We start from the raw sequence: 18,092 nt of genomic DNA, 5'->3' as shown, positions 1-18,092 counted from the left end.
AAACAAAGATGTTTCTCCCCATGCAGGGAGGGCTTGGCAGCTGCAGGGCCCAGATGATAAGCAGTGGAATTTGTTTTTTCCAGCACCAGCACATGGGGCTGTGGATGGTTTCCTGGCAGCCTTCTCAGCCTCCTGGCCAGCTCTAGTGCTAGGTGGTAAAGTGGACTGTGGAAAAGAGGCAGGGATTGCTTCCTCATGGTTAACATTCCTTTTAGTTTTTTTTTGTCATGTTTTAGCCATTTTCTCTAGAATGCCATTTTATTCAGATGGCTTTTCATGTTGGTGTACATAACTTACTGGGTTGTTTTTTAATTTAATCCTAACCATATAAATACTGCTCCTGATCTACTGAGCTTTCTGACAAATGTCAGCAAACAAACTTGGAGCAACATTTCTATTTCCCTTGTGAAAGGGAGGCATACATGGTTTTCATTAAAATGACCATTAACTTTTTGTTCTATTTTCTTTTTATTTTTTAAACTGTGTGTGTATAGCCAAGTTCCAGAGGAACTCAAGTATAGAGGTATTTCAGCTTATTTTATCAAGGGGACTTTTTTCATTATTTCCCTTTAAATGATCCACCCTCCTAATAGTATTCCTACTATTAAAGACATCAGAACCAGGAGAGGTTAGTTTAACATGTTCCAGACCCCGTGAGTGTTTCCAGGAAAAAATATAGAATTAAAAGAAGACATATGCAAGTAATAGGTCTATTCTAAATTCTGGCTAAAAGTTTGGATGAATTTGATAAGTGCTTTTAATAAGCAAGTTGCATTAGGTAGAATAAGGCAAATGCTATGACAAATACAGAAGACTTTGGTTGTGCAGGTACCTCTGTGAAAACACAAACTTTTATGTAACTTTAAAGTGTGTTGAAATACTTAAAATAGGAGATTTTGCCAACATGAAGGTATTGTGGTTTGAAACTTTGACTTATTTTTCATTACTACTTTACTAATGTCAGAACAGCAGTGCATGTTTCTGAACAGAAAACAAAATTACTTCTTCCACCTAGAACATGTGCAATATTTTGTTCATTCTCAGCTGGCATAACTCAGAAAAGATTATTAATGTAAATTAGATTCTGAGAAGCAGAATAGAGATAGGCTTTCTGTAGAGACTGTAGCATGCACAAATAATTTAGAATTGTAATACACAGGTGATTTTGTGTGGATTATTCAATGTGCAACCACATTTTGTTGATATGTTCACTTAAAGGTGAGCTGAGAAACTAAACGTGCTCTAACTATACCTCATGATGTACAAGATTATTTTTATTTTTTTAAGGCTGGTGCTGGTCTTCTCATGCCTTTTCTTCCTTGAACATCATTTACATGAAACATTGATTATCACTCTGGTGCTTTGTACAGCTGAAGATCTAATTAATCTTTTTAATTACCTGAAGACAAATTACAGTTATATAAAACCATATGATGTGTTCAGATATTTTAGACACAGGGATCAGGTCACCTGCATCCATTTCCCAGCTTCCTGCAAGTCTTACTCCCAGCTTACTTTAATCTTCAGTAAATTATTTATCATGTATGGACTGTGGATTTGTAATGAACATGCAACAAAAATGGTCAAATAGTAAAGTAATTGAAAAATTATCTGCTTCATACCATTAAAATACTAGTGAAATATCAAAACAAATTGAGGTCCGGATTATAAATCTATGAAATCTTTAGCTGAAGTGATTAGATCATGTTGAAACAGGGTTGGAATTTGAGAATTAAAGTAATATTGAAATTTTTTTTTTTTTTAATATGACAAATTTTAGGGGTTTTTGTCTTACATTCTTAGCAAGGGTGCAGGGGGTTTTCCTACAAACATGATGAAATTGCAATGCATCTTCTTGCTTTACTATATATACAGTCTTTATAAAGCAAATATACTTACTTTATGTAGAGACAGGATATTAATTTAACATTCTGGCTCTCCTATAAATACCAGCATGTGAAACAGTTGTTCTGTACCAGGAGTTGTGTTGACCTTTTAATGCCACTTACTTTTTTAAAAATGTGTTTATATAACTTTTAAGTAGGATTTTCTCTTATATACAAACTGGATGTTGTGTATACTTTGTCTCCTGTACTCCAAACATGGTGGATAATTTGGTCCAGAATTGCTCTAGCCATTTAATATGGAGGATGACCAGCGATCATATAATGGGGAGAAGGAGAACTTTGCCCTTTGCAGGAATCAATGGACATTTTACTCTTTACACTGAAAAACTGGAATGTTCTCTCAACTCATTTTTCCACAAATAGTCTTGGTTTAACTCATCTGTTACCTCTTCATCTTATAATTTTCTCTTTCCAAATATATTTTACTCGAGGAATGTTTAAAATTAAACTCCAGACTTTGTAGAACCAGATCACTTTCCACTTACCTGAATAAGAAGATAATGGATATCACCAAGTTATCAGTAAAAACATAGATGAGACACATGTTGGTTATGCACGTGATGTCAGCTGGAGTTTGAACATATTCAATACACAAGTATACCATGACTTGGTGCCACACTGTAGATACTTATTTCATTTCCTTTTTTTCACAGATGACTTTTACACACCTGAAGCTACTGCCAGACCAATTGACATGGATGTCAAAAGACCTCCAGAGTATGTTGACACCTGGCAAAGGCCAATTTCTGGTAAGGTTAATAAAAGTAAACAATAGAGCAATTTTTAACAGTTGTTATTAAAAATAAAAATGCTGCCTTTTCTGCACACAAAGCACTTCCACTGAGAAGAAAAAATAATTCATAATCATCCTCATCAATACACATTCTTATGGGTTCAGGATGCTACTAGAAGAGATAACAATAAGAATAATTTATAGCCACAAATTAGTCACTTACATATGCTTAGTCACTACATATGGTAGAAGTTTTCACCACCAGAGCTGTATCCTTATGATCTAGCAGCTACAATGTTGTAAGCACTGTTTTTTTTCATGCTAGTATTTTCCACATAGCAAAGGAGAATCAGGTAAAAACATAACCAACTTGTACTCCCATGTATGAGGAAGTTTCATTGAATATTGGGATTGTTGGGAAAATTAGAACATTAGGCTTGAAGGAAAATAACAATGTGGAGTAAATATGGTTACAGGGTTTTTTTACATGTATAATACAAGACTTGCAATGTTTACTCTTCTGGCAAGTCTTGCAATAATGTTTTCAAAACAATCAATATTTTAACTGAAACATACATACAACAGCTAAGTACCCTGATGTGTAAAGAATGTTTCAGAAGCATAATCAAGCACAAAATCTGCTTTAGCTGTGGTTATTTCTGACATAGAAAAATGCAATCTTTTGTTTTACTCTTGTATTTACTACTCAGCTGCAGATGTTTTTTTAGGTAGCTTCTTCTTTGAGAACATGTTACTGCATTTTAAAACACTGTTTTATAAACTGCTGTGTGTTCCTACTCCCCGTTGGATTTCCTTTGCACCTAATTTACGTCTACAAATATAAGAGCCTATCTTGATGGCCAGGTTCTGATGTTTTATCCTTTTTTAGTTTATTCAGTCTGACCACTGTACTTTGCAAAGATTAAATCTAGTGTGATGTACTATTACTAGCAGCTGAAGGCAAAGTGTAAACACAAAACAAGGATAATACTCTGCACTTTTTGTTACTGAATGTCAGGCAGTGGTGTTTCCTTATGTAAACCCAGCTTGTGATTTGCAGAGACTTGAAGGTTTTTTATGCACATAGATTTGAGGGGACATTAAGACTAACTTTTACTTGTTTGATGACATTTGATGTCTAAAGTTAAGGTTTTAGAGCTTTGAGGTCAGTCAATACCTTGAACTGTAGTCATAAAAGGCAGTTGGGTATGGTTGTGAAATTAGCTACTACTGTTTCATCATTTTCTTGTGTAAGTGCAGTCCCATCTCTCTTCATGCAGCTTTAACGTGTATATCAAAATCCATGGAATCATGGTCTGGTTTGGGTAAGAAGGAATGTTTAAAGATCAAAGAGTTCCACCCCACCTGCCTTGGGAGGGACACCTTCCAACAAACCAGGTTGCTCCAAGCCCCATCCAACCTGACCTTGAACAGTGCCAGGGATGGGGCAGCCACAATTTCTCTGGGCAACCTATTCCAGTGCCTCACCACCCTCACAGTAAAGAATTTCTTCCTAATGTCTAATCTAAACCCAACTCTCTTCCAGTATATATTATTATCTAATATAAATCTACCCTTTAAACAGTTTAAAACTATCTCTCCTTGTCCTACCACTGAAGGCCCTGTTAGAAACTCTTTCTCCATTTCTCTTACAAGCCCTCTTTAAGTACTGCAGGTTGCGCTAAAGTCTCTCTGGAGCCTTCTCTCCTCATTAAACAACCCCACTTCTGAGTTTGTTCACAGCAGAAGAGCTCCCGCCCTCTGATGGATTTTGTGGCCCTTCCATGGACTTGCTCTAGCAGGCCCATGTTGTTGTTTTACTGGAGACCCCAGAGCTGGATGCAGCACTCCAGCAGAGGGTTAGAATCACCTCCCTCGCCCTGCTGGCCACACTGCTTCTGGTGCAGCCCAGGATACAAATGCCTTTCTGGGCTGTAAGCCCACATTGCTGGTTTGTCTCTAGTTTTTCATCCACCAGTATCCTCAAGTCCATACCTGCATAGCAGGGCTGTTTTTAATCTCTCATCTAGCCAGTGCTGAGACTGGTGGTTGCACCCAGTCCAGGAGCTGGATTTTGGGCTTGGCTGTGATGGACTTCAGGAGGTTTGCATTGGCCACTGCTCAGCCTGCCAGGGTTGTCTGGATGGGATCCTTCCCTCCAATGTCCACTGCATGACCAGCTTGGTATCATCCACAGAATTGCTGAGGGTGCACTCATTCCCATTGTCTATGTCCCAATAAAGATGTCTGCCCTAAGAGGCTGCTCATCCTTCTCTTTCATCAAGAGAGTCTGAGTTAGGACTCCCAGTCCATAAAGAAGCCTAGAGATTAATTAAATAAGAACATTTCACCACGTTGTTGTCCGTACAAGAACCTACACTCACAAAATCCCTAAATTCTATTGTGCATCCTAGTTTACAAGTTCAGTCTCCACACACTGGTAATTAGATTTTGTAGCATCATCGACCAGCACCCAAATCATTGTTGGAAGTAGCAGAAGGGAAAAGTAGGAATTCTTGTTTTTCCAGAGTACACTACAGTAGATTCAATTGTGACCCAGTAGTCTGAATGCGATGTTTTAGTTTGCCTGCAACTGTTGTAGTTGTGCTGCTTAGAAAATATTATAGAAACCACTGGTAAGTCAATACTTGCATATTTTTACTTCATAAATACCTTGGTCAACCCCTTCTCTAATTATGGGCAGGGGGAAAAGTAATGATGAATACAACCATATAGTAATATCTAGGATATGATGACATATATACAAAAATTTATTGTATTATTTCTGGCCTTAAGCATATTTTTTTCATCTCCATCTGGAAATTAAGAATTACTATGAAACCTACAAATGCTATTTTCAAAACCACTACATCCTCCTAAATTAGATAGAGCATTATTTTCTCTCTTGATGTGAGTGATTTTAAAAAAATAAATCCACTGGTTTATAAGTGACTACAATAGTCCAAAAAGGAAAAGGAAGAAAGAGAGATGGTTGTGTATTGTAAGTATTTCCAAAAAAGCTCTCCTAAATGAGTCTTTGGATCTGCTCCCTTCTCGCCCACAGTCTCTCTATTTATAGGGTAAGCTAAGGTCTGATACACAGGACCTGAGGTACCTTATGGAGCCAGTAATTCAGTGTCAGGCAACTTGCAGAGTTGTTGACATTGGCAGCCTTATGAGAATTATACTACTCTTGAGGATTTTCTCCTTTTAGGTACAAAAAGGCTTTTGTTACATAAATGTGTTGCACATATCTCCTGGATTTTTTTAAGGAAAGAAGGGCAAAGGTGAATAGTGGAACAAAAATCTTTTCCTTTCCTTTTCATAATAAAATCCTTCATAATTGTCTGGAAAATACAGAAAAATTATTTGTAAGAATGAATTAAGGGGCTTAGGTTTTCCTGTTAGACCTCACTGTCAAAAGAAATTATCAGGTAAATGTAATGGGTACTGGCTGGAGCTGCACATTGAAATAACTAAGTTGGGTGCTTCAGAAATTTTGACAACAGTAATTGTCTTTAGCCATGTCATTGTATGAGGTGACAGTAACTTTTTTCAGTTTTGAATGACATAGAATAAAGTGTACCCAATGATAATTTCATTTTCTTACATATTTTGCTTCAAGCTGAGGGTGGCCGGTTGTATTAGTCAGAAAGTACAAAAGGGCAGAAATTTTGTGAGTAGGATACTGAAGATGTTTCCTAGCACATTGAGGTGGTGTTTGTTGTGTGAAGATGTATCTATTTGAATGCCAAAAAATTACTGTCAACAAAAATGAGTAACTACACAGAAAGTGAGTCACTGAAACACTTGCGCAAAATCTCAAAGGAACTACATTTTTTCAGTGTAAACTTTGTTTAAAACTTCATGGCTCACAGTTCTCAGAGATTTAAGGCTAAAAATGCAACTCAGATCATCTCCTAGTCTCATCTCTCCACTTTTGATATTAAATCAGACGTGAAACATTGCTTGAGAAGTCAGAATACAACTTCTAGTGGGTTTCTGATTTTATGGAATTTGAGGTTAATTAACTAATAGTGCTGTCTTGTAATGTCATTCAGTGACTATACCACCTGGCCCTCAGCACCCTCCTATACGTCCTGCCAGACCTACACCAATGAGAAGAAAACCTCTGCCTCCTAACACCGTGACTGGTAAACCAGGGAGTCCAGGTATTTCAGCCTTTTCAGCATAATCATTTTATTGTGTGTGAGATAATACTGGCTAGCAGGGTATAGGAGAATTCCATAGCATAGATTTCTTTGATCTGTGATATCAATAGAAACCAGTCTTTTGGAACATACAGGCCTTGTGGTTTTTGTCTTCTTACAAAAACTTTGTTTCTTTTCTTTTTCCCAACCTAATTATATCAAAATCACACCTAGTAAGGAAGCTGAAAGCAAAATAACACACTCCAAGTCATCCTTTAAGATCAACCTTAAGAATATTTCATGTCTACTAATATCATTTTTTGCTATTAAATGTGCATGTTGGATGGGAGACGTTGACTATTGCGCTTCAGTGCCTAGTCCTAACTGGTTATTTGTTATGGAATTGCTCACACACACACACATATATATATATATAGGGTACATCCATTAACCACTGCAAAAAATGAGCTAATAGTCACCCCGACAACTAACTGCACTGGGAAGTAGAGCAAGCTGAGTTGTTTCATGTGGAGAGTTTAGCTTGATTATTGTGCTAAAGTATTCTGGCTTCTCAGTATTGGTTTAAGAGGACATAGAAAATTTCACCTTTCCTGTTTTATTTTGAGTTAATCCTGAAGCAGGTATTCAGTATCCACATGGATGTTCTGTCCGTGGATTCTATATAAGAATCCTTAGGCTAACATTATTCCACGTAGTCAGAAACTATCATCTGCTTAAGCTTAACATCATGACAGCTTTTTTCCTCTTCATATTGATCTCTGTAGTTCCTTGGAGATATAAAGGTCTTTATATATTAGAAAATACAGCTATATATGAATATACAGCTCTACTGGATTTCCTATTGTGGTTTTTTGTTTGTTTGTTTGTTTATTTCATTTGGGACTTTATCTGCTATTAAGATACTAAAGATCTAAATAAAACTTTAGTATTTTGTGTGGCAGATGAGTAGCAAGAATCTCCAGGATGGATGAGACAATCTATATATTTATTCATCAACAGAGCCAAGATTGAAATACTGTGTCTTTACTTGTTGTTGTTGAGTGGTGTTTCCTTAGTAATAGTTCCCAGAAAACAGAAGACATCATCAGTCTTAAACATGATATATTTTTTTTTGCTTGTATTGGGGTCTACACTAATTCTCTCCACTAAGTGTCTAATTAATTTACCAGTGTTTTGAAATTTCAACAAAATTTTCAATTTTTCCTGACAGTGGAGGCCAGGTTATGTGGTAGTCAGTATTTACCATACCTTCCTAGGCTTTCAAGATGGAATAAATTGCTTAAATGATCTCGTTCTTCCTTGTGGGGACAGTAGAAGATTTTCCTTCTTCTGTGTTTCCTAGTGTTTTATCCAGCTTAGTTTTAAACATTGTAATTTTGTTTCTTCTGGTTCCCTGGAGAGAGAGACAGTTCCAGTGTACCAACAGGAAAAATTTGCCTCAATGTTCTTCTTGGATTTTTCCTGTCAGAATTCTGTCCTATTTCTTATTAACACTGTGATTAATTCCTTACTTGCATCTTTCTAACTCATCCAGTGGATATTATGGAAAGGTTTCTATGCAGACATTAAGTCTCCTGAATGGGTAAAAAGAAATGGAAATGAGAGTTCCAGAAACTTTGTGAAACTGAACTCTAGCGAGAATCTTTCAGATTTCCACTTCATTAAGAAAATTAGTGGAAAGTAGGGATTTTTGTTGCCTTCAACTTGGCTCTCCAGAGTTTTGCCTTCAGTTGCCACATTCTGTATCATATATGATGGGGAGGTAACTACATTATGTAGTCCTTGACTCTTCATGGTTGAGATTTTGCTGTCATATCATGGTTATCTGGGAGTCTCTGCATGTTTTATGAATTTAATTCTTGTCTTTTACAGCTATTATGCAAGAAATCAAGACCTTTACCATGGATTGTTTGCCTCTTAGAAACCTGTTTTCTTTATTAGGTGGTAACAGCTGAAGAATAATAGCAATGTCACATAATCTAAAATACTTTTTTTAAATAGTTGTCTAATTACAGGTGATAATATTGCCTCTATCAGTTAGTTTCTGTCCAGACTTATGGAACCTACTACAGAAATGAGTTCAGCAAGAAAACTTTTCTCCTTGAGTGATATAGTGCTATAAATGTTGAAAATGCTGGGCTTGGCTGCATTTTCTTTGCTTTCATTTGAAGTGTATCTTAATTTCATTTAGTGTAAGCTCCAGTACTGTTCTGTGGTTAAACTCTTAATGCAGACCACAGTTAAGGACTTGGTGTTTATCACTAGAAATGTTCCAGCACCACTAATGTATGTGCTGTATTGAGAGCAGAAATTACTCTTACCTGTATTTGAGGGAAGAATCCAAATTTCAGTTGCTGACTTCAGCTATTGTGCCTTGCAGCTCAGGAAGAAATGTGCTCTTTCTTCAAGGAACAGCAATGTCAGTGCTGGTCATTTTGCATCCTTTTAGCAGTCTGTGTAGGATGGTTTTGTGCATTAAACCAGGTTATATTCTAGCCAGCTAAAGTCCTCCAAGACAACCTCAAAGTAGCAAAGAAATTTCTTACTGGGTTTCAGGATTAGGTTATGTTTGCAACTAGCACAGTGCAGAACTTTCCTGAATCCAGCTGAGGGATTACTAGGATTTGAATGAAAGTACTTGTTAGATGAAGCAGTTGTCACAAACTGAGTTCTCTTAGAAAATGAGAAAGCTGTTTGACTCCTTCAAATGCTGAATGTCTTGTTGCTACAAGTCCCTCCATCTGTCACTATAGCTAAGCCTGCTGGACCAACACCACCTGTGAGGACAGGAACATTATATAAGACACCAACAGCTTTTGCAACTCCAGAGTATTATGGTAAGCATGTTACAAACACTTCTAGTTTCTTTTTCTTTTCTTTTTTCTTTTTTCTTTTTTTTTATAACTACCATTAAGGTTTCCATTTTTCTTTTGCTTTCATACTTTATTGATGCATTGTATATTTAACATAAGAAAGTATTCTGTCTGGAGTGATTCCGATTTCTTTTATGCCTTTGACTTTTCTGATTTGATTGAGATCTAGCTGCCTTCTTATACTCATCTTGGTACTTGAGAACATGACAAGGCTTCCATCTTCCTAGAAATCCATACATGCTTAGTAGGCTTTTAATACTACTCTGTGGCCATTTAAAGCTATGCAACAACTGGACAAGGCACTTCTTTTCCTGGATGTTTCAATTTTCCCAGGACATAAATTCAGCATATTATTTGTCAGTGGCTGACAGTGCTCATCATAGATGTGATAGCCTCCTTTATTTGATCAAACTGCTACCATTTCAATTGAAAAAATTGTAGTAGTGCAATCATAGTGGTCAGTGGGTAATTTGCCCTTTTTAAAACTGGGAGTTGATTACAAATTCAGAGCTAAGTCTTTCCAAGGTGGCATACAGTAATGGGTTTAGAGGAGGATGTGCTTAGAATTTTTGGGCCCAAAAATGCAGTTCTTGGTATATTGTCATGAATGATGCTGCTTCTAATTTTCCTGGATTTGTAGTAATATTTAAATTCTTGTCTCCTTACAATGAGTATGAACCTACTGTGACCCACAGTGCCCAGTAAAGCATGCTGGATGCTAGATTTATTTATAAATTCTTGTTGGGAAGCATTGTGTTTTATCTGTTGAGGTCCATTGTAGTATTTGCATCATGTTCAGTGTAGTGGGTAATTAATACAACATTATATCATGAATCCTGACTGCTTTAGCACATTTCTCTTCACCAGTGTATTTGCTTTCAATTTCCTTCAAATTTTGTGGAAGTTGTACACTCTGAAGACAGATTTTTTTTCATTTCCTTATTGTTATTTTTAGAGAAGTTACTGTGCCAGTGTAATAGTTCTATATATCCCAAAATATATCAAAAAAGCTCCAAGCTAAACAGCCAGCACAGTGCAAAAAGATCCTTTTTCCATGACTGACCTTTTTCTTCTTTACCAAAAAATTAAATTAAAGCAAATGCAAGACAATGGTCTAAAAAGTATTTTACATATATTGCATGAATTGAATCCAGCAGCAGTCATGAAATCTGTAATTTTGATTATGGCTGGCTGTAGTAGCAGGTAAGTACAGGGTTTACACAGCATCACAGAAAAAACACCTAAAATGAAGAGCCAGATCTGCCACCAAATGTCTACCATTTATCTATTCTGATAATTATTTAAAATGCCAAAAGAACTGTGAAATACTGCAATTCTAACACTGAAACTTTGTATTTATTGCAAATTATAACTGTGTTTTCTACAGTTGATGCAACAGTCTTCAGCTCAAGTCCTACATCAGAAACAGATTCTTCAGGAAAACCAAGGTACCAAGGTAGGATATTCATAGCTATGGTATTTTTATTTCAGGGAGCATATGAAGTCTGAGCTATCTTGCATCAAATTATCTTATTGGGTTATTAAAAAGCCAACATTTTATTTGATTCTGTGTCACTTTAGTGGCTGATATATGAGCTGCTGTACAAACCAGCATTTTCTGGACTAAAGCTGTTGCTCCTTCTGGTGAAACAAAAGTGTATGTGTTTGTATTAGCATACCCTTCAAAATCTGCAAGTAGAATTATAGTCTCATTTTACTATAGAAAAAATAAAGTTGATATTTTTAATTTTGTGACAGATTTTAGTTCTTTCAAACAGTGTGTATCACCTGCTAATATCTTCAGAGTGCCATTTCATCAGTTGTGCCAGTGGGAAGGGGGTGAAGCAGTGCAGATTCCAGGTCAAACAACAATAAGTAAAATTTTAAAAACAAGCAAATAAACCAAAACACAACAAAAATATAAAACCCAAAACAAACAAAAATCAGAACAAGCAGCTTAATATTGAATATATGGGGTTTATTCTGAAAGCTTTGTGTTTCACTTGTGCAGACTTTTGCTTGGTGTGCTGAGATGGATGTTGTGCACCGGGTGAAATTGGCACTGCCATTTTGTAAAAACACTCTATTGAGTAACAGCTCTTTCCTATATTGTTCTTAGCCCCCCATGTCAAGTACATGAAGAAAGATGATGATGTGCCTTGCTCCATCACAAGCTCTCTTGAACATTTTCCTCAAGAAGAAGTTGGCAGCAAGGAAGAGCCCACTCGTCCTCCGCAGAATCCTCCAACCAACCTCACCGTGGTGACTGTAGAGGGCTGTCCATCCTTTGTCATATTGGACTGGGAAAAACCAGACAATGACACTGTTACTGGTTGGTCTGATTTCTTTCCTTCATTGTGTGATAATACAATATTTCCAGCTTAATTTACTTGCACAGTAGTTTTTTGTCATTTAAAAGTACTTTAATCCCCAGGGATTAAAGGAGGCCAGTGGTTTGAGGTATTCTTGTGCTACTGTCAGCTCCAGTGTGGATAAGAAAATGCTGCTAGATTATAACAAGATTTACACAACAAGGATCATTGGTGTCAGTGATGACATGAAAAGATACTTAAGAAATATGACTCTGTATCTTCTCCAATTTTCTGGCTCCTCTCTGTACAGGATCTGGTAAGGTCTAGTCAAGAGTTCCAACAATACAGCAGCATATCTAGATGCACACACTTAATGTAGGCATTCTTCTTGACCTGAGGCTGTTGTTTCACAGTGGGCCAGGCACAATCAAAGCTTACACCCATCTAGTAAGACATAGAGCTTTGCCAGCATAATACTTGCAGTATTATGACCCACTGCAAGAGGGTCAACAAGCCCACTCTGTTGAAAGAATCTGGTTTTTCTTTCATTTCTAAAGGAAGGGGTTTATATTAAGAATAAATGCCTGTGAGTCATGCAGGGCTCAGCACACAGACAGGTAAACATGCAAGATGGTCATTCTTAATTCTTCCATCTTCTCTATTTCAACATTAGCTGACAAAAATTGAACATTGAAGTTGACTAAGAACTCAGTTAATGACTCATCAAAATCAATTCCGAATTCAAGAGAAGCCATTGAATCCTGTTTTCTGAAAACAGTGATTGCTTCATATTGGCACCAGTATGACATTACTTGTTTAGACAGGCTGAAACCAGTTTTGCTGCCATCTCTTTCTATTTTTGTAGTTTATGCATGTTTTTCCGATCATCTTATTTAGGCATCATATCTCTTTTTTAAAAATAAATGCGCTGTTTCAGATAGAAAGGTGGAAACAGAAATCATAGTTTGTTGCATAATTTTGCTTTTTGAATGCTTACTTTGCTTGACTTTAACTGTGTACTTTCATTGGGTACGCCCAAAACCAAAGCATAATGGAAAGGTCTGACAAATAACAACCAAAACAGTGATCACACTCACCTGCTTGTTTTCATAAAAACTGCAAGTGTCAGGAACCAAGACCATTCTGCTCATGCTTTGCTTGTTTGTGTTGCCACAGAAATTAAGGGCAGTTTGTTGCCTTGTGCACTGAGTAACAAGCAGGCACTGGATGGACTTGGTAGTTCTTGGTGTGTGCATGCACATATTTGCATGCTCATTCATTTCTTTCATTTTCTTTTCCAACTTGAATGAATTAAAATATCCACATTATGCATTGACTTCAGGCTGGCAAAAGGCAGAAATGTTGAATTCCTGTAAAATTGCATACTCATTCACTATCTGGTTGTATTTAAGAAGCTTGAGTAAGAGATGTTACTTGATCTAATTTTTCTTTACTGTAATTTTCCAGAGTATGAGGTTGTGTCAACTGAAAATGGAGGAAGTGATGGTGAAAAGGAGAAATCAATTATCACTACAAATCAAACTCATTCTACTGTGGAAAACCTAAAACCTGACACAAGGTAACTAAATAGTATAATTTTTTAAGTTAATCCAACTAATTCAGACTGTCAGCTGTCTGCCACTTCAAATGGAAATACCTATGGAAATAAGACCTGATCAGTTTTACTCCTGTTTTGATAGAAAAAAAAAAAAGTATAGTTTGGTTTAGCTTTTTTGTAAGTTAACAGATAAAACATATTTGAGGAATCTTTAGGAAATTTATGAGTATTTGTGGTCTGGACAAGCTGTAGAAGTGACCTATTGTATCAGAAAGACTACTTGTCAAAAGTAAGAAAATTACTGTGAGAGGAAAACCATGTTTGTCCTGAATATATAATTTTCTTTCAGTGTCTTAAAAGAGCTGGCAAATTAAAAATGAGCAAGTGAATTACAGTTCATGGTGTGCCTCTCATGCAACTGGTTCAAATAAGCATGATCTATCTTTAAATAGTAAATCTCATTAAAAAGTATTCTTCTTTTTATGGTAAAATTCAGAGCAGAGAAGAGAACCGCTTGTCTGTTGTTACATTGTTTACTCATTGCATTAGAAAGTTAATGAGCGACAGTTGGGGTTTTTCCTGCAAGACCATCCATTTGGCTTTGGTGAATGAATGTTTCTGTTTTAGATAAACTAAGATATAAAGGCATAGCTATTCCTAAGGGAGCAGCTACCGTTCACCAACCCCAGCCTCAAAAAGGAAAGACAGTGAAAGCCATTCTGGATCCAGAGGGCCACTGCCCAAATAGATATAAATTTGATAAAAATTGCTTTGATATAAATTGCAATGGTGCCTGTCCCCCAAGTCTCACCAGATTTAAGGATGTAAAGTCCTCAGAGTGGCTCAGTTCAATAAAACTCCCGTTCCAAGCAAAATTTGTGTTTCCTAATGGTGAGGACACCTTGAGAGCTTTGTCAGAAGCACAAGTTACTGTTACCCCTTAAATCCAGGCTTGCTGGCATGCTAAATTCAGGGAAAACAAGAAAGTGGTTAAGACAGGTGGCATCATGTAGACAGTATCTGTTCTACCAAGAAACATCACATGTCCATCATAAAAGTCTCCTGTCTATCAGGAGCTGCTCATTAGATGAAGGAAATGTGCTTGTGGATAAAACTGACTGCAAATGGGAGGAAGAGCAAAAATTAAACACAGCTCAATATTCATTAACAGAGTGTTTAAAAATTCATCAAGGAATACATTAGGCTGGAAAGGAAACTTTTCCATAACTAACCTCAAAAGGAAGAGCTGTAGAAGAGGTAGAGCTGGAAAAGAAACCTGGCAGAGAAATAGAAATCCATCCCACAAATGACCAACATTTGCACAAGTACCAGCAATGGAAAGAGAGATGCTCAGTAGCAGAAGGTGGATTAACTGGGCAGAACCTCTTGGCCCGGGAACTCTTTGGAGAAACTGACAAGCTGAATTAGAGACCCTTTTTTTTTCCTGAAGCCCTCAGTGAAGCTTGGGTGAACCCCCTATGCTGCTCTGAAGGTCCAGTGCATTCAGAGCTAAAGGCAGTTCAGGACAGATCTAAAGCAGACAGACCTAAACAAAGACTTCCTAAAAAGGCATAAAAATATTTGTGAATCTGTTATCTGAGCCTTCATGGGTAAGTCTAACCCAGAAAGCCCCTGTAGCAGCAAACCAGTTCAGGGCTGTAGCTGTGCAGATGTGGATTCTTGAGGAGCTGTACCTGGCAGAGACATTCTGCAGTCATGTTGGCCAAGGTCAGGTGTCCTGTTGAGGTACTTCAGGTAGGATATGGTGGTGCCTGGCCCAGAAGCTAAAGAGTTAATTGCCCACAACCAACAGGAGGGAAGGAAGACAACTTTTTGGTGTGAAGGGGGAGGACAAGCAGCAGGGAAAACCGGGGTGCCAGATCATGCTGTTTGTTTGCTTCACTCTTTTACATTCTTCAAATAGGTGATACTGCTCTGGGAAGGTCTGCAGCAAGGCAGACACCCTTCTCCCTTTGAGCTGGCCTTTACACAAGGCAGCTTTTAAAGATTAGGAGCTGATGGCCAGACTTTAAATATTTCAGGAATTTGGACAGTGTTAGGGAGGCAACAAAGAGACTTTTACAGTCGCTCATCAAAAATTGCATCTGCGACTGCAGCTGTCAGTAAGTACAAACACAGAAGTTAAATGGGATGAGGATTATGGTGTAGTATTCTGTGTGTCCATTTAGCTGTCTGAAAAGTGACTAGATCCAGAAAAAATGCACTGGCTAAAAAAAGAGTTTTGACTTTGAGTACAGTTATCAAGTACTTGGTTTTAGCGGACTCATACCATGATAATATGGAGATGGAAATGAAAATAAATGGACTTTCATAGGTGTACCACAACTTGTGAAGGTTAATTTTAAACAAATCAAGTTGTATATATTATGGAAGTTTGTTGACTTTCTGTCTTATATATGCCAGCTCTATCTGTTCCTGGTGACTTGACTGCAAGTCTGATACTCTGAGGTGAAAGTAAAATAGAGATTTGAAAGGATGTAGACCTTTTAAATAAATGTGGGGCACAGTCAGCTGCTTTCTAATGCAACGGGTTGCTTGGAGTTTTTTTCTTTAAAAAAATGTTTTAGAAGCACCTGTACAATGTGATTTCATTGGAATGCTGACATCCATATGTTTTTTGCCCAAGGAAAGACATATCATATCCATGACATTTTCCCACAGTAAGGCACACCTCACAGTTGACAACCACACATTAATTTAAAGGATTTTTCCTTATAGGACAAATATTTTATCCTCTTTTTCACTTAGAGAATTATCAAATATGGTGATTGCAGGATTTAAAATTTTAGAGGATTTCTAATAGTTTAAATAACCTGGAAAGTTCAAATCTTGGTATCCATTATTTGGTTGGTGAGAGTTCTTGAAACTGGTACTCTTGCTGTCAGTAAGCTACTGATTGGCTTCAGTCTAGAATTCTGTTTAATTTCATCAGATTTGCTTCTGATTGTAACCTTTACCTGAAATATCTCAAAGTATGTGGTGTTGTTGTGCTATGTGAGCTAGAGAACAATACACATCTTCCTTATTCAGATAGTTAATTGGATATAACTGGTGCCTGAAGAAAACTTCCTTTTATTTTATGAATGTCTTCTGCTTAAACATTTATCTTATAGATGTGTTTCTATGATCTACTATTCACATATACACAGTGTTGATTATGACTTTTTACTGTAGTTACTTCTGTTGCCCTTTATATTATTTCCAAGGACTTCAGAGTAGGTTCAGGTCACATTTCACTCAGCCTCCTGTTCATTATCACACTGAAGCACACACCAAAATTTCTGCAGTTTTTGCTATCTTTTATTCTTTTAGTGAAAATATTTATTCTTCTTGCTCCTGGTTATTCTGAACAGAGTAGTGAGTTACTCGGTCTTTACTCTGTTGTTCAAACAGTGAGTATCTGCCACTATGAACCGTGAGCTCAAAGCAGCTGAAAAGGAGTGTGGACCAGGTCACTTTCATAGGTGTCTTACAACACATATTATTTATTGTAAGATTGGATCTTGGGGGCAGTTTCTGCTCTTGTAGATCTCAGTTTCCTCCCGTTTCTTTAATGCAGGCAGAGGTGGCTTAGTGTGTTAATGCAAATGTCATTTCTATCTTAGCAAAAAAAAAAAAAAAAAAGAGAGAAACAAACGCACTAGTATGAACTAACAATTTTTCATCCTCCACATGGAAATTCTTACAGTGAGAAATGCAGTGTTTCCACTTGGAAAAGAGTCAAACTGCAAGACTGATCGTTTTGGTCAAAGTAGTTACAGTCTAACTTCCAAGCAGCCATTTGAGGAATGAGACCTGCAATATTCCATCTAAGTTGTCATACAGGTCTCCTGTTCCTGAGTTTCCTTAAAAGGCTGCTCACATTGGAACTCCCAGTGGGAATACCACTGGCATACCCAGTGCACTTTCCTTGTTTTACATTAAAATTTCATAAGAAAGCATTGCAGCAATTTCTCCTATGTTAATAGTCAAGCAAAATCTTCCATATGTGAGTCAAGATAAGGTTATTATCCACAATTTTCAGTATTTTTCTCCTTGAGCTGCTTGTTTGTAATAAACATTGAGAGGTCTGAGAGAGAAATGGACTTACTGTGGTTTTTGTTGTCTTAATTCCATCTCTTCTGTAGTAATAATGGTGTTCCTCTGCATATTCTCCTTGGAAAAAAATTGGATTCACTGATCTGGGGTTTTTTCATGGACTTTCCTAGCCTAAAATATTAAATGCAGATGTTGTTTGGGTTTTTTTTCCAATGAGATTTTTTGTTATTACTGCTGGTTTCTGTGCCAAAATATGTAGTTCTTATTTCTGTATCCCTGCCCTATCTTGAAACCCTTTTTTTTCGGTCAGTGTGCATTTTCTCTTTCATTCTGGTGGTTTGTTTAAGGGCAGCGTAGCCCATAGCACAGACCATAGTGCCCAGGAAGTTCTACAGCCTAAATTTCCATACAAACCTTCAAAAAAGAGCCTGAAGACTGCTGAAAACTGTTCTCATGCATGTTTGTGGTGGCAGTAATT

At 37.0% G+C, this 18,092-nt stretch overlaps 1 protein-coding gene across 4 annotated transcripts in view; it reads left to right on the top strand.

Annotated features, from left to right (window-relative positions):
• ABI3BP (ABI family member 3 binding protein) overlaps positions 1–18,092 on the top strand; it is a 136,263-nt gene that overhangs the window by 104,307 nt on the left and 13,864 nt on the right. For all 4 annotated transcript variants that reach the window (XM_031060791.1, XM_031060790.1, XM_031060789.1 and 1 more), the window contains 6 exons: positions 2,561–2,656; positions 6,702–6,812; positions 9,566–9,649; positions 11,073–11,141; positions 11,805–12,017; positions 13,465–13,576. In XM_031060791.1, coding sequence (XP_030916651.1) covers positions 2,561–2,656; positions 6,702–6,812; positions 9,566–9,649; positions 11,073–11,141; positions 11,805–12,017; positions 13,465–13,576 — 685 coding nt within the window. The remainder of the gene's footprint in view (positions 1–2,560; positions 2,657–6,701; positions 6,813–9,565; positions 9,650–11,072; positions 11,142–11,804; positions 12,018–13,464; positions 13,577–18,092) is intronic.

The sequence above is a fragment of the Geospiza fortis genome, unplaced genomic scaffold, assembly GCF_000277835.1.
Source record: "Geospiza fortis unplaced genomic scaffold, GeoFor_1.0 scaffold131, whole genome shotgun sequence".
NCBI lineage: Eukaryota > Metazoa > Chordata > Aves > Passeriformes > Thraupidae > Geospiza > Geospiza fortis.
The sequence above is the reverse complement of the archived record's forward strand: the minus strand, read 5'-3'. Positions and strand labels throughout refer to the sequence as shown.